General features: G+C 57.2%; 1 protein-coding gene across 2 annotated transcripts; it reads right to left on the bottom strand.

Moving 5' to 3' along the window:
* Window positions 1-2,679: 2,679 nt before the first annotated feature.
* Window positions 2,680-15,800, bottom strand: ARRB1 (arrestin beta 1). Of its 2 annotated transcripts, XM_083854289.1 has the most exons (16): window positions 15,615-15,799; window positions 10,527-10,557; window positions 9,868-9,928; window positions 9,328-9,372; window positions 8,759-8,955; window positions 8,126-8,185; window positions 7,938-8,005; window positions 7,364-7,499; window positions 7,205-7,289; window positions 7,037-7,109; window positions 6,562-6,699; window positions 6,289-6,372; window positions 6,069-6,092; window positions 5,147-5,217; window positions 4,738-4,789; window positions 2,682-4,127 (listed from the first exon to the last, which is right to left on the bottom strand). In XM_083854289.1, the coding sequence occupies exons 1-16, from the start codon at window positions 15,632-15,634 to the stop codon at window positions 4,016-4,018; spliced, it is 1,257 nt and encodes a 418-aa protein (XP_083710415.1). In that variant the 5' UTR covers window positions 15,635-15,799; the 3' UTR covers window positions 2,682-4,015. The 2 variants fall into 2 exon arrangements, with proteins under 2 accessions (XP_083710416.1, XP_083710415.1); XM_083854290.1 differs by lacking the exon at window positions 6,069-6,092 and having other exon boundaries at window positions 2,680-4,127; window positions 15,615-15,800.
* Window positions 15,801-16,710: the final 910 nt, after the last annotated feature.

Genomic DNA, 16,710 nt, shown 5'->3' with positions numbered 1-16,710 from the left:
TGCAACACCCACACCGCTACCAAGGTGTTAATTGGGAAGTAACAACCTGCCTGCAAAAGGCTCCCTTCTGCTCTGGGTGTCGGCTGAGGTGAGAAGGGGTTGAAGACAGGCGAAGTGAGGTGAAGGCTGTATTTTAAGAGCACCTCGGGAAACCTTACGCTGGGAATGTGCTGTACTGACTCACTCTGTGCCATGGCAACAGTCGTCTGCCTGGCGACTGAGCCTGGAACCTGCTTCCTTCTTCTCCCAGGACAAGCCATGTGGGCACTTCCACTCATCCCAAAACTCCGCCCGGCAGCATGTAAAGCAGGGGCAACAGGGCCTGCCCAAGGGCTGGGGATGTTGATGTTTTGTCACTTACTAAAAGCATGGATCTGTGTCACTACCATCAACAAAGAGAAAAGCCTAGAGGAGCTGAGCTCTCCTGCAGGAGTGCCTGAGCATCCTTTCCACTGCCAAGGGTCCACAGCAAAACCAAACCATGAGCTAGAGCTGAATTGGGGGAGATGGGTTCTGCCCAAGAGCCTGGGAGCATTTCAGCCCCAGTGCAGGCAGGAGGGAGGGCTCCTGACTCTCTAGTCTCCATCAGCTCTTGAGTCAGTTCCTTCCGGCTGTGGTAGAGCCGAGCGTGCCCCTCCCCTGCACAAAGACCCACAGGTTCCTGCGTTTAGGCCTTTCTGCCCCATGACTGAGACCCGTAGCAGCCACAGGAAGGGCAGCTGTAGTACACAGACATGAAGGGTTCCCAGAGAGGGATCTTGGACTTCAGTGGGTTTTCCTCAAGCACCCCTGGGAGCAGGCAATTTGACAGAGGTGCAGACTCAGATTGTGCGGCTCCTCCTTCCTGGGGGAAACACCCACAGGGAGGACAGAGAGCCCACTCCTTGGAGGAGATGGGCTCTGAGGCAGAGAGAAGACCACTGGAGCCTTCCCAGTACCCCAGCTACATCCTCCTCACTGCCTCCTTTGCTGGGACATGTGGGGGAGCTGACCCCCTCCCCCATCACAGTGATGCAGACAGTGCAACGAGGACAGGGAACCAAATTTGCTTGGCTTTCAAAATGGGGCTTAAGCAATAGCTCCGTTTGTAGCCATCTAAACTTCCCTCTTTTTTCCTAAAATAACTTAAGCCTTCTTGTCCAGCTTGAACCAGATTTGACAGGGGGCTGGAGATGTCAAAAATATTAAGTACTCACAGATGCTGTGGGAAGGGATTATGCACACAGGAAGGATCTGGAGAGTTGTACTGGGCAGTAGGGACATTGCTTCCAGGAATGCACCACATGGAGCCTCTGGCAATGCCCATGTGGGATCAGAGTCTGGTTGTGTGACTGTGGAGACTTTTGCTTTGCTGGAGCCAGATTTGTCTTTGGCAGGGAAGGTTGGGACAGCCTCTGGCACAAATGATGACACCCATGAAGTGAACCAACTTAAGGACAGTCTCTCCCTCCCCATAACATCAGCATGGCAAGAGGAGCTCAAGCTGCATGGGACATGAATGTTCCACCCCCTGCTCTCCCTGGGACCACGGAAGGTCCTCCAGAAGGCCTGTCTTCACTGAAGCCATAGAGTTTTAAACCCTAGGCAAGGTAACACAGCTGGGGACATAGAATCACGGAATCACTGATGTTGGAAAAGCTCTTTAGGACCATGGAGCCTAATCTTTACCCACACACAGCCAAGCCCACCACTAAACTATGTATGTCCTCAATTGCCACATCTACATATCTGTTAAATCCCTTCAGGGATGGGGATTTAACTATCTGCCACTTCTGCCCTGGGCAGCCTGTCCCAAGGCTGAACAATCCATTCAGGGAAGGAATTTTCCCTAATATCCAATCTAAACCTCCTCTGGCACAACTTGAGGCAGGGTCTCTTCTTCCTTGACTGTGAGGGGACAGGCCACAGCCCTTCTATGAGGGTCTGTCTGTGAATTAAGGCCCATAAAAACAGAGGTGATACTTGTCTCATTCCCCAGTCTTGGCTCCTGCTGTTCTCAAAGGGGATGAGAAACTCCTTGCAGCATTAACAGATGTTTGGATGTGGCTCTTGGAGACACAGTTTAGTGGCTTTGGCAGGGCTGGGGGAACCACTGGACTCTACAATCTTAAGAGGGTTTTTTCAACCTCATGATTCTGTGATCCTTAAAACAATCAGCTCTGAGCAGTTCCTCAGCAGGACACAGACTGGACATGGCTTGCTTAACAAACAACTCGTTAGTGCCCTGTGCTCATCAGGTACTGCACGGCCTTGCATTTAATTTCCAAAATAATGCCCAGTCCCTGCTGCAGGATACAGAATCCTTCATCTCTTCCTTGGCTCCTCTCTGCATGTCTCTGCACACCAGGGAGGCTGTCATCAGTGGAAGGGAGATAGGCAGGGCAGGCAGATGTTGCTCCCTGGTCCTTGCACAGGAGGGAAAAAACTTCGCTGTGAGGGTGGTGAGGCCCTGGCACAGGTTGCCCAGAGAAGCTGCCTCATCCCTAGAAGTGTTCAAAGCCAGGTTCGATGGATCTTTCAGCAACCTGGTCTGCTGGAAAGTTTCTAGGTAAAGGATGGAACTGGATAAGCTTCAAGGTCCCTCCCAACTCAAACCATTCTATGGTTCTGTGACTTGCTGCCTGTGCCAGTTTCCCCATCCTTAGCCAACAGAAGTGCCCAGGCATTGGGACTATATTTTACTGGGTTTTTTGTTTTGGTTTTTTTTCTGAGTTTAATAAACTAGAATAATTTATTTGACAGAACACAGAAACATCACAGACAGGGTGGAGAAACCAAAGCAGCAGGTATCGATCAGTACAAAGGAACCACTTTACAAAAAGAAGTACCACGCTGCCCATCAGCTTTACCCAAAAATTATGGAGGGAGGGGGGTGGGCTCAGCTCAGCACCTCACAAACCGGGTGGGGGGGATGGAGCTATCCCCACAAAATGCTCTCAGATGACAACACTGACTGCAACAGCACAATAAATAGTGGGAATGGCCTCTCAGTGGGTGGTGGGAGACCAGACTCTTGGGGGGGGAGGGGGTCCAGGCTCCACCAATCCAGGAGGTACAAGCATCTCTTGAAACACTGATTAGGGTGGCAAACACTCTGCTTCTCCCCTACCCACAAAGAGGTGCTAGATCCCATGCAGGCGGAGCAAAACATCAACCAGGAGGGCTTTGCAGCTCCGCAGGATGAAAGTATCCCTGGCAACATCCCACTTGGGACAAGGCTATTCCACCACAACACTGTCATGGCTGTGAAGAGGCATTTGAGGCCTCTCCCAGAGCAAGCAGTGCATGGCAGATGGCACAGACCCACAGGGTCTCCTCTGCCACTTTAGCCTGGCCCCAGCAGCTTCCAGCTCTGAGCTGGTTTCCTCTGGTGAGATTATACTGGTGTGAAAATGGATGCAGCTGGGAGGACCCCTGGGGTTGGCCACTTTGGGGGGACTTTGGGGAAGAGAAGGGTGGGTGCTGCCCACCCCCTTTGTTTGGAGCAGCTGGGGCAGGGGCCAAAGTCAAAGCCAGGCTCGTGCATCCCAGGGAGGGAACACATGCAGCAGGGCCGGACAGAGGGGGACTGGCCATGGGTGAAAGGAGGGGACACCGAGGTGCACAGGTGCCTTTTCCCATGAAAAGGCTGCCTAAAAAACACCCTCCCCCATTCTGCTGCAAGCCCCCTCCCCATAGCAAACTGGTGTTGAGACTGGGCTTATATAAAACTCATAAAAGAGGCAGCTCATAGGCAAGGGCTCTGGTAAGTGGCAGGAGGCTGGACAGGGACGGGTTATAGTGAGCCCCACTGCCACCAGCACCCCCCTGGCCGTGCCCTGCACGGGAAACAGCAGCTCTGGCAGCTGGATGAAGAGACAACACGGCACAGCTGGACGGTTATAGGTCCTGTGGCCATCGGGTGATTTGTAGGCTCCCAGTACAGGTAGAAAACAAAATTAATTAATTATAGAAAAGAGAAGCAGCCTAATGTAGGGGTGTCCCTGGGGCGGGGTGGCGAGCAGTGGGGGCTCGCTTATCTGTCGTTGAGCTGCGGGGAATTTGTCCGCTCCTCCTCATCCTCCTTGTCATCCTTCATGCCTTTCAGTCGCTGGCGGGCGAAGTCTTCAAACACAATGTCATCATCGCTATGGGGACACAAGGGAGAGAGTTTAGGTGGGGTGCAAGGTGAAACACCCCTGCCCCACAAAGCTGTCCCACCTTGCCCAGTGAGCTCAACCTGCACCGCCACGATGTTACAGCAGCTTAGGGGGCCCCAAAACCCTCCATCCCCAGCAAACAGCCTCAGTTTTCAAAGACTTATTAATACTTGCCCAGTGCACCCAAAAAAGAGCCCCCAAGCTCTCCAGCAGGTGCAGCTTTACCAGGGCCATTGGCATTTGCCCCACTCTGGAGGAACCGCAGACCGGCAGGGAGTAGCTGGGTGGGTAAAGTACCCCAAAACCTCCCGAACATATCACCAGCCCAGGGAACACTGTGACAACAACCTCCCACACCCCCACCACGATCCCAGCGGCCTCTTACTGCAGTTTCTTCTGTTTTTTGGAAAGCCATGCAGGGAAGGGCAAAGGAGGAGAGAAGAGAGAGGGGAACAGCAGGCGTCATGCATTACAGGTGATATGCGTGGGGTTAATCACACGTGCCAATGCCATGGCACAGAGGATTGGGGGTGTGCTATGCAACCGCCATGTTTCACATTCCCACACGAAGGAGGAGGGGAGTATTTTAGTCTCTTACTTTGTATCCAGCTCTATCAGATTTGTATCTATGGGTGCTTCATTCTCTGGAACTGAACAAAGGGATGACACAGGATTAGTCACAGGGTTGTGACTGCCATCCCACCAAGGTGGGTGATACCCTCCCCAGGATCGTCTCTGCCCTCCTACCAGGGTGGGTGAGACCCCCCCTTGCAGTCATCACTGCCATCCCACTGGGGTGGCTGAGATTCCCACCAGTGTGTGAATGCAACCCCCGTGGAGTTTGGCTGCACTGGGGTGATAGGAGCACCTCCATGATTTTAACTCTGAAGCCCTGTGAACAGGGTCAACAGGAATCAAGAATCTCCCTCCACACAGCCTCACTGGCCTCCTTTGCCCCCACCCACCCCCAGGGATGCTGGCCCTGTCGCCCAGGGACAGACACTCACTGTCCCGATGTACTGGTTCCTCCCTGGGTTTGGGATGCATCAGTGTGAAGGGCAGCTCCACTGCAACGTCACTGCAAGAGACACCAGGGTAAAGCACAGGCCTGCCTGCACTTTACATGCAGAGTAAGACAGATTTGCGGAGGGGGAGAACAGCACCCCCCATTACAGCTGCTGTGGGGACCACAAAGCTGGGCAAACCCCTGTGTTATCCTCCATGGAGCCGCCCAGCAGCTCTCATCCCTCTTGTCAGAGCTTGGACCCCACGGTGAGGGATCAGCACAGGCCCCCTGGGAAGTAGAGGGGCATCACAAGGGAGAGCAGCATGGCAAAAATCTGTCTTTAGCAGCTATAGAGGGGATCCACATCCCTTGGGCTTAGGCTGCAGCTAGCAGTGCCATGGGAATGGCAGGAGGTGCACCTAGTTTTCCCAGTGCTCAGTAGGCATGGTGACATCAGGGTGTGACAGCCTAAGCACAGCCCCGAGCTGCCCCAGGGGTAGGTAGGACAGAGCTCAGACAAAGTGTCCCAAAAGAGAATGAGTAGTCCCGTGGTCCCTGTAGGACCCTGTGGGAGGGAAGTGATGTGCAGATGAAGACCTGGGAAGCCCCAGAGACTTGCCTCCCCACATTAAGAGATGCTCGGCCCTATAAAGCCACCTCTGTGCCCTGCTCACTCTCCCCACCAGCACCCACAGGCCTCTCACTCCGGTACAAGTAGGAAAATGCAGGATTCAAACCCTGCCAGCATTCCCAGCCTCACCACCCCAGCCCCACTTCTGCCAGGCTTTTGCTCTAGGTGAGACAGCATCCCCAACACAGTGGAATCCCAAGGACAGGCATGGTATCAGCCTTGAGGCACTGGGGGGGGTGCAGTGGGGGGCTGCAGTGAGGATTGGGGGGTACTAAGGGGAGTGGGGTGTTACCTGGAGGCGAGGTCTCCCAGCAGGCTGGCATGAGTCAAAGGATACAACACATTAGTCACTGTCCCCTCCCAAGGACACATAACCCCCACACACCTTTTGTCCCACCCGTGCTGCTTAGTCCCAGGGGAGCTTTAAGGATGATGGGGCCTGACCTGCAGCACAGACCAGTCCCAAGGTTAGAGAGGAGGTGCAGCACGGTGGGTGGGTGCCCAACACTCACCCTCCTCGTGACACCACCAGCTTCACCTTCACCTTGTAGGAGACTATGATGCCCAGGATCTCCTTGTTGGCTCCATCTCTTAACCTGGAGGAAGGGGCAGGTGGGCATCAGTGAGAGAATGGCCATGGGGACCAGCCCCATCCTCTTGAAGCTCCCCCTATGGGAAGTCCACCCCAGGCATCACCCCTGGAGCAGGGGCTGGATGCCCAGCAGGGCAAGGTCCTGCTCCCATGCTGCAGGGGAGACAGGAGCCCTGGGGGTAGAGGGGCTCACAGCGTGCTGGAGGCCAGGTTGGTGTCCTCATGCTTGAGCTTCCCATCCAGCGCCAGGCCCCGCTTCTCCCGGTTGTTGGCAAGGAAAGGGGTCAGGGTGTAGACTTTGCAGAACGTCGAGCTCGGGGCCACCATGTCACTGCAGATGATTGCCATCATCAACCAGAGCCCCAGCTACCCACAGCTCCCACAGGCCACCCCAGACAGCTCCATCTTAGCCTGGTGAACTTCTCCATATATTCCCATCCCTGCTCCAGCCTGATGAACATCTCCTTCCTGGAGGACGCAGAGGGTGACATCCCCAAGATGCCATCAGAAAAAAGGTCTCCATCTCCCTGTTCCTCCCACCGGTCCCTGCTTGCTAAGTGCAACATCCCAGTGGGGCTGCAATGGGGCAGGAGACCCCCAAGGTTCCTCCAAGACCCCCCTGAGGTCTCCAGGGCTCCTCATGATGTCCCCAAGGAGCCAGTACTCACTCAGCATCCTCCACGGCCACTGGGCACTTGTACTGGGCAGTGTTGAAGAGGCAGATGTCAGCGTACTGGCGCACTGGGGTGAAACACAGCAACGGGGATCGGGGTAGGCCCCCACAGGGATGGGGACAAGAACACCAGTGGGGTGGGGGACACGGGCCTACTCCTCACCTGAGATCTTGATTTTCTTCACGGTCTTGTTGGTGTTGTTGGTGACATGCACGTTGACACTGATGGGCTCCCCGTGGTAGTAGATCTGAGAGCAGAGCAGAGAGGATGGTGAGATCCTCAGGTTACCCCACCAGTGTGCACTTCCCAGTCCTTGCCCACCTCCTTATCCAGGGATGCCTCAAGGTGCAGTGGCTTGTCTGACATGAGGAACTGCCGGGTGGTCTCTGCCATGGGCTGGGGGCCGGGTCTCTCTGGTGCATACTGGACCTTACGGATCACCAGACGCACTGAGTTCCTGGGGGAAGACAGTGAGAGAACTCAGGCCGCCCACAGGCTACCCTCTTTCTGGTCCATTCTGGGTCAAATCCCTCTTTTCTTCTGGTCTGCTGGTCAGAAAAAGCCCATGGAAGGTCTTGTCTGGATGCCCACCAGAGCTACAAGGGGAAAGCCCCATGGCCAGGCCAGATTGCCCACAGCAAGTGGCTCCTTGCACAGTGGTGGAGATCCCAGCCCCAAAATGTTCTCTCTGACCCATCCCAACCCTGAAGAACACCTCCATCCCAGCTCCATCCTGGAAAACATCCCCATCCAAGCCCCATCCTAGAAGACAACTCTATCCCATCCTGGAAAACATCTCACCCAAGGTGAGTAACAAACTGCAGTGCCCCTTTCCTGCTGCCAGCACCAGGAGGGTGCTGCTCCCATCCAGGCTGGATGGATCCTCTCTGCTTACCTCTTGTGGATCTTCTCCTCCAGATTCTCGGCACAGAAAGCTTTGACCTCGTAGTCCACCCCACAGGCCTGAAAACCAGGAAGGGGGGAGAAGGAGGCAGGGAGACCCCTTTGCACTCCCTAAGGAGGTGACCCCAGCAGTGGCCACTCGCCACAGCCTAGTGGCATGGGACCATGGGGGGACCTTACCTTCCCCGTGTCCTCTGGGCCTGGCTGCAGCGTAACAGAGCAAGGCAAGTTGGGGGGAATCTGGAAGGGAAAGCAGGGTGAGGAGTTTTTTTGGGGGATACCAGTACTTCCCTTTCCTATCCACAATGGAAAGAAAAAAATCCAGGAAGAATTTGCTCATTTTACTGTTGCCTTTATGAAATCCCAAAGCATTACAAAAATACATTATTTTAGAGGGTTTTAATTAATCAGGGGGATTTTAAGAAATCAGGGCGTCAGGGCCATTTTTGAGGCCATAAGATTGAGCATCATAAAATGTCACAGAGCTCCAGAGGGTGTGGCCACCATTGCCAAAGCTGTGCTGGGGAAATTGGAGGAGCAGGTGCATGAAGCAGGGGGTCTACCCACACCCAATTCCCTGCCAGAGCTGGCATGGATCCCCAGTGTCCCCTGGTGCTGGCACACACTGGCAGTTTCCCTACTGGCTGCTTTCTGCTCACAAGTTTCAAGATCCACCACCAAAAGCTGCATCTTGATCACAGACAGCAGCACCTCACTCCCAACCATGACCCCACGGGGCCAGATGGGACTCTGATGTTCCTGTCGCAGCACCCTGTCCCTCCAAGCACCCCAGAGCACCCGCTGTCACCCCACCTCAAAGGTGAAGGGGTAGGCGTGCTCGCCCAGCTTCTTGATGAGCCGCTCCTGCAGCCGCGTCAGGGGCTTTTTGTCCTCCGGGACCGGGGGGAAAGCCTGGGAGTTGGCCACGAACAGGTCCTTGCGGAACGTCAGCCCCAGGACATCCAGGTCCTCGCGGCCATAGCGGAAGGCGCAGGTCAATGTCACGAAGACTGGAGAGGGTGACAAGGGGAGGTTGGTAGCAGGGTATGGGTCATGGAGGGGACCATCATGGTGTGGGGGCGCTAAGGCAAAGTGGCATCCAGGCTCATGCCAGTCCCACCAGCACAGGGAAGTAGCGGTTGCTTGAGGACATGCCATGTTGAGAATATGAGGATTCAGCAGCCAGCTGTGCCTTGGGATGCCCACAACAGCACCCTCATTCTCCACAGGACAGGGAACCTGCCATGGGGACAGGGGCCTAGAAAAATGTCACCAAAGGGCCCAGAGATACCAATGCCATATAGGACTGCATGAGGATGCTAGCATCAGCCTGTAGCAGAGCCACTTTTGTGGCCCCAGGGATCCCAGGGATAAGACATTACCTTTTCTTTCCTTCAGATATTCAGGATCCACCAGCACTACTCCATCTGCAACGGAACAGCTGGTTCAGAAATGCATCGTGGGGACAGGGGGGACACACTGGCAGGGTCAGGGAATGCAATGACAGGGTTAGGGGACACTATGGCAGGGGGACACACACTTGGGGACAAGCCACTGGGATGGGGGGACACTGCTGGCAGGGGGACACACACTGTCAGGGTCAGGGGACATGCTGGTGGTGTTAGAGGGAAATGTACAGGCAGGGTTTGGGGGGATACCTGCACAGTTAAGGGGGGACATGCCCTCCCTTTACACAGGGAGCCATCACCTCCAAGCTGCCAGCTGTGGCTTGGGGGGAACATGCTGGCAGCAGGGACAGTCTACACCTACCACACCCAGAGCATATCCAAAGCCACAGTGGGACGTGAATATTATCCCAAATCAGCTATTTTCTGCTCCCCAAAATCCTTCCTCCCAGACAGCCCAGCCCTCCCTGGAATGTGTCTCCCTGCAACTGAGATCCCCTTCCTGCCATCACATACCCACGGGGTCCACCACGTCGATGTGGTCCACAAAATCCCTCTTCCCAAGGTAGACAGTGAGCTGTAGGGGGGAACAGGGTGTCAGGGGTGCACAGAGCAGATCCCTCAGGGTCCCCCATGTTTTCACCACCCACTGGGGTCCATATTCCTCATCATCTCCAGTGTCACCCTGTCCCTGTGGTACCCAAAAGCCAACCCCACCCCATTCCAGTCAAAGCCTGGAACCTTTCCAAATGTCCCAGGAGCTAGAGGCACTTTGCATCTGGGGACCCTTAGGTGGCACTCTAGGGGTCTGTACACCACTGTCAGGCAGAGATGAGCCCCCCCAGTGTCACCCTCTCACTTTTCTCCTGATGGGGAAACTGAGGCACAGGGCAGGCAGCTGGCAGGCAGGTTTTCTGCATCACCTCCTGCTGCCAGACCCAAAACTCCCACAGGCAGAGTCACCTGCAAACCAGCACTCCAAAACCTCTCAGCTTGACCCCTGATCTTGGGAAAGCCCCTCCCACCCCCACTGTGCTTCAGTTTCCCTTCCTGCTGCCCTGGCAGGATGCTGAGGCAGGCAGCAGTGTGCAGGGTGGAATCTGGGGTTCAGGGACATCCCCCACTCCTGGCCATAAATTGTGACCTCATGGTTTCCCCCACCATGTCCCCCTTACCTTCCCGTTAGGACTGGCTTTCTTAAACACCCTGAAAAACAGCAAAGAGGAGGGAGGTGAGTGCTGGAGCAGGGGGTACCCTCCACTCCTGAACTGGCTCCCTGCCTGTGGAGCTGTCCAGCTCTCCCCTTCAGGACAGGCTCCTGGGAGAAGAAGCATCCACTGGCACAGTCCCGTTGGGTGCCAGGTGCATCCAACCCTCAGCACCCACTGCCAGGACCCAACTTTGGATAATAAAGCCGTTAGGATCCCAGCCCATCCCTTTGCCTAAGGATGGTGCTCAGAAACCACTGTGAAGGGCAGCAGCACCACAGCACCCACAGGGCCCTGGGGACCAGAATGTGGGACCATGAAGCCAAAGCACACAGGATGGGAGCATCCCACAGGATGAACCTACCTCACCATTACCTCACATGGATGCATTCCAAAGCCACTGGAGAAGCAAGAAAAGTCTGAGTGTTCCTATCCCCAGGGCTTTTTATTTCCATTCCAAACCATGGGACTAGCCCCCAGACACCCTTTTCAACTCCCAAAATCCTTCTAGAACATGTGGGTCCAACATGCCACTGCTGGGAAATGCCAGAGCATTCCCAGCCTGTCTGCTGCAGGCAGGGAGCGGGCAGAGGCAGGTAGGGTGCCTGGCACTGCCAGATTTTTCGGAGTCTGCCCTGGCACAAAGCCACCCATAATGGGTTCTCCTCAGATAATCCCTCCTCGTCTTTAAATTCCATTAAAACCATCCGGGAAGATTAGCAGTGGTTTTAGGCTGGAAAAAGCAATTTCCCAGGGCAGCTGCTTGGCTCTGCCAAAATGTCCCAGGCTGCTACTGGATGACGGACACTCAGCTACACCAGGAGTAACCCTCAGCCACCCCAGTGCCTGCAGCTGCTCACACCAAGCCAAGGGGCAGGCAGGGAAGGCAGCAGCTTGGGGGTGACTACCACCCCAGCAATGGGGTAGGGTAAATCAGGAGATGTGTGGGCACACCTCTCACTCCCACATCCCTGAAATCCTCTGTCCTCACCCCCCAGTGGTCCCTGCATCTCCATTTCCCTGCATATGGATGTCCCTGCACTCCTGCATGCCCAAGTCTCTACATCCCACTCTCCTGAGAGCCATGGGGACCAGCACAGCCTGGCCAAGCTCTGCCCAGGAAGCAGGATCTACTCTACAAGGGAGGTGGGGGCTGGGGGCCCTTATTCCCTTGTCCCCAGATAAGCCACAGGAACCCTCTGCCAGACACATAAAATATTGGGGACATCCTTCTGGCTGTCCCAAGCCACTGGGAATGTCAGGAACATCCTGCTGGCTCTTCCTGGATGGCTTTTCTCTGTGGGGGTTGGGGGACTGACTTTTCCCAGCTGAAATGGGAAAGCACTTCCACAGTAGAATGTTTGTCATGAGAGTTTGCTGGTGGAGGTGTGATCCTATGCTGGTGCAAGGAAACATGGAATTAATGGGAATGCTGCTCCAATTAAATAACTTGGGGAAAGAAAGGCCTCAGCTTGCCATGGAAGGGCATCGGCACCCCACAGTTTTTGGGGTTTGAAAGCCATGGGGGGATCAGTCTCTAGAGTCAGGGATGGAGGGGCAATGAATGCATCCTCCTGAGAGCCCTGAGCAACTAACAGCAGGATTTTCATAAGCAGTTAATGAGGGATTACTTCAAAGCAGGATGAGGAGGAGCATTCTCTGACAACCTGTCACCCCCTTGTCACCCCACACTCCACAGACCAGCTCTCAAGGGAGACCCCAAAGAGCATCCAGCATGCTGAAATCACACCTGAGGTTTGCTGGGAAGCCCCAGGAAAGGCAGCCAAGGCTGGAGGCTCAGAGGGTGCCACTGCCAGACCCCTGGGGACACGGGTGATGCTCCCACACAGCCCTTGAGACACTAACAGGGCTGCTAATGAACCCAGTGCAAGTGAGATCGATGGCAGGCTGCGGGAAGCCATTCCTCACCGCTCTGCCTGGCACACACTCGTGCTGGCCCCACACCGGAACAGGAGCCCCATAGAGCCTGAGACACATCCAGCCACACGCTGCAGGTGCAGAAGCCCCACGTTATGGGTGCAGAAGCCCCACAGAATTTGAGACCCACACAGCTCCACACTGTGCTGGCAGAAGCCCAGGCTGGCTCCACACTGTGGGTACGCGAGCGTGCAGTACCCCCACGTTGTGGGTGCAGCAGCCCTGCCTGGCCCCACACCATGGGTGCAGGAACTCACACCCCCTCTGAAGCACCAGTGGGAGAAGAGAAGGGACACACGGGGACACAGTGCCCTGTTGCTGCCAGTGCGGTGACCCTCACCCGCCACCGGATCTAGAGGGAGGAAAGGAGGAAGTGTGAAGCCTTCCCTCCCCCTCCAGCCCTTCCTGGTGTCGAAACACTGGAGACACGAGGCAGGAAGTGGCCTCTCCGCCGCTGCCCATCAGGGGCTTGGGGCCTCACACTGTGGGCTGGTAGTCCCAGTGCCCCCTGAGCCTGTCATGCTGCCACACAGCCAGATCCCATCTCTCCTGCCCTCTCCCTGCCATGGATTCCATCCCTTAATGAGCTTGTTGGGCACCCAGCCAGGGCTAATGATGGTTTTATTGGGGGGGCCAATAATTGAGTGGGGTCCGTTGGATCTTGGTTAGGAAGATTTATGAGGATTTGATTCCCCTGGGCATTGGAACAGGATCTGATGGCAACACACCATTGATTGCCTTTGAACCCAGGGCAGAGAATTCAGGGGTTTTGCCAGCTCTCACACTAACAAGGTTGCCTGGCAGACCTAATTAGCCAGAGCCACGTTAGAAGGGACCTCCGGGGATAACGGAACCACCGGCAACCACATCACACACACCGGCACAACCCCGTGGTGGCGGCCAGAAGCTCGGTGCCAGCTGTGCCGGGATGAGCCTGGAGAACCATGCCAGCCAATCTTAAAGCAAGAGCATCCCACAGGCCCAGTGCTGCATTTTGCACTGCTGCTGCACCAATCCATCTATCCCCTGCCACACTCAGCAGCATCCCCCAGCTGGGTCAGAGCTCCACCGACTTCCTTGGTGAGGAAACGCCTCGGCTGTGTGATCCGGGATGTATCTAGATCCTGCTGTTATTATCAGTTTGCTCTCCAAACAACATCCAGGAAGCAGGAGTCTCCCATCCTGGGCCACCTTCTAGGGCTCTTTCTCTTCTCAGAGATCCCTGTCCTGCTCCCAGACCCTATGGCTTCATCCAGGGGGAAGAATGGGATGGTAGAGGGATTGAGCAGTAGGTCTGGTGACAGGTGAAGATCTCCCCCCCAGCAGAAAGATGCTATGGTGGAATGCTACAGAGGGGCTGGATGGGACTTTGGGGCCAGAGGAAAGGTGCAAGGGGTGCTTAATGCCAGCCAAGGTGGACTCTGGTGTACCAAAACCACTGCAGCACTTCCCAGCCACCAGGAAACCACCCCCAAGCCACAGGCTAAGAATCCTAGTAGCCAGGAATTCCAGGGCATCCTGTGTGGGGTTGCAGCTGCCCTGGCTGGCTGCTGAGTGGGAAGAGCAGGGAAAGGTGATCAGTGATGCCAACAGCCACCAAGTCAGTTGTTTCCTCCGGCTCTTTCCACTGCAGGGCTTGGTGACTCCCAAGAACGGTGGAGTGCCACAGCAGGCATCTGCAGAAATGGGCTTTTGGGGAATCAGATCGTAAACCAGCTCCCACAGCTTAACCTCCTGATCAAACCCAGTGGATTTGGGTTTGGAGATCTAAACTGGAGAGGAAGAGGGATTTGTCAGCCTAATTCTTCCTGCCCGCCTTCCCCCCCCCTCCCCGGCTCCCTCTGTACACGCTGCGTAGGCAGAGAGAAGATCAGCTCATGCCTCTCCTGCCGGCACGCCTGCTGATGGGAATGCTGCTCTCCGAGCTCCCCATGGCACCCAAAAAACCCTGCAGGCCAAGCCAGCTGCGTCCTGGGGTTTGCACCCAGACACTGGGGGGAACCCAGTGGGTGCCCCAGCCCCCTGATCTGTGGGGCTGTCCACTTGCTCCAGGAGTCAACATGAATCCTCAACAATTCAGGATACTGACTAAGGAGGAAGAGGATGCTGTCAGCCACGGCTGGGGCACCAACACCCAGCAGCAACAGCCGCTTCCCAAAATGCTGGATGAGTTCAACAGGAACCCACAACTTCCATCCTGCCATCCCAAAACACTGCAATGTTTCTGGAAGGTTCTGCGCAGACAGGGCCAGACCCCTCATCCTTCTTCCTGCTCATGGCCATGGGGGGTGTGGGGCCAGAGGCTGCAGGGAACCCCCTGATCCTGATGCCAAGGGGACACGGGGATGAGCAAAGGGAGAGCAATGGTGTGTGTTGAGGGGTGAGCAGCAGCACCTGAAATCTCTGGCCCTCCGTGATTAATGACCACGGGGACAGAAAGGGATTGGGGTGAGGAACGGGAGTGTCAACTCCTTGACCACTCCGACAGAGCCGGCCAGGGAGCGGATGTCACTGGAGATCCCCAGGCCTCCCTGCAAGGGCTGGCAGGGGTCACCAGGCTCTCCTCAAATCCCCCTGCAGGATGCACACCAAGCGGGTCCTGCCATGGTCTGCACCCAGAGCCCTGGGGAGCACAGGGGGTCCCCATCCACCTCTGCACAGGGCTCCCCAAAGGCAGCATCCCTATGGCAGCATTCCCATGGGATGACGGCGTCGCACGCCCTCGTGTCCCCGCGCTCCAGGGCTGGCACGTGCTCCCCGACACCCCCAGCTGTGCCGCACGCCGGGAGTGACATCAGGACCCGGGTCCCCTGGCGTCACCGGGACGACAACAGCCTCCCCCATCCCAAATCCACCCAGGCTCCAAACCTGACGGGGAGGGAGCAGCGACGCCCCCCGATAACTCCACGGGCCCAAGGCGGGACCCCTCAGACATCCCCCTACCGCTCCCGGTCTCCGGGTCCCCACCACCCCTCGGGGGGCACCACATCCCGGCGGCGGGGCCACCCCGGGCACCCCCGGCTCCACCCAGGGCACGGGCAGCGCCCGTCCCAGCCCTCCCCGCCGTGCCCAGCCGTGCCCCCCGGGATGCTCCGCTCCGTCCCGCTCCTCACTCACCGGGTGCCTTTGTCTCCCATGGCCCCGCCGATCCTGCGGGCTCAGCCGGGAAGCGCCGGCCGGGCTTGGAAAATTACTGGCTGGCTGGTGGAGGGAGCGGCGGCGGGGCGGGCCGGGGCCCGGTGCGGCCCTGCTCGGGCCCGCTCGGAACCGCTCGAAACGCTCGGGCGGGCTCGGAAACACTCGGAACCGCTCGGCTCGGCCCGGGCGGACGCCACGCCGGCCGGTTCGGGCTCGCTCGGAACCGCTCGGGCGGGTTCGGAACTGCTCGGAGCCGCTCGGAACCGCTCGGAGCCGCTCGGACACGCTCGGAAACGCTCGGCAGGACTCGGCCCGTCCCGGTTCCGGTGCGGACGCCGCCGCCGCCGCCGCCGCCGCCTCCGCCCGCCCCTGAGCGGCGCGGCCCCGGGGCCGGGGGCGGCGGCGCGGGCGGGCCGCAGGGGCCGGGAGAAGACACGGGGAGAGGATCCGGGGCCCCGGGGCTGACACGGGGTGGGCGGGAAGGCAGCGAGGGGGCAGGAGAGTGCGGGGCACACACACACACACACACACACACACACACACACACACACACACACACACACACACACAGCGGCGGGAGCGGGCGCACGGCTCGCAGCGCCCCCCAGCGGCCGCACCGGGACACGCAGGGGCGGGGGGAAGCCCTGGTGTGACCGCACGGGGACACGCGTGTGACCGTACGGAGACGCGTGTGTGTGAACAGAGATCCGCCTGTCACCGGAGACACGCTGGTGGGCACACAGGGACGGGTATGTGGACACAGACACGTGAACACAAGGGACAGGTGTCCGTGGACACCGAGGCAGAACTTGCACACAGGTGCATCCACCTCTGCACACAGCCGCCGTGCCCTCGCGTGTGTGTGCACACGCGTGAACTCACACATGCACACGCAGAAATGTGCACAGACGTGTGTGCATGCACCCATGTGCACAAACACACACGCACACATAGGCGCGCACAACACAGAATATGCACACACACACACACACACACATGTGCACATGTGTGCACACAACACACACACACTTGTGCACACCCCGCCCCCGAGGCGTCCCTCCCCTCCTCCAATGGA

The sequence above is a fragment of the Zosterops lateralis genome, assembly GCF_965231275.1.
Source record: "Zosterops lateralis genome assembly, chromosome: 2".
In the NCBI taxonomy this organism is placed as follows: Eukaryota; Metazoa; Chordata; class Aves; order Passeriformes; family Zosteropidae; genus Zosterops; species Zosterops lateralis.
Note: the sequence above shows the minus strand (reverse complement) of the source record. Positions and strands in the feature narration are given on the sequence as shown.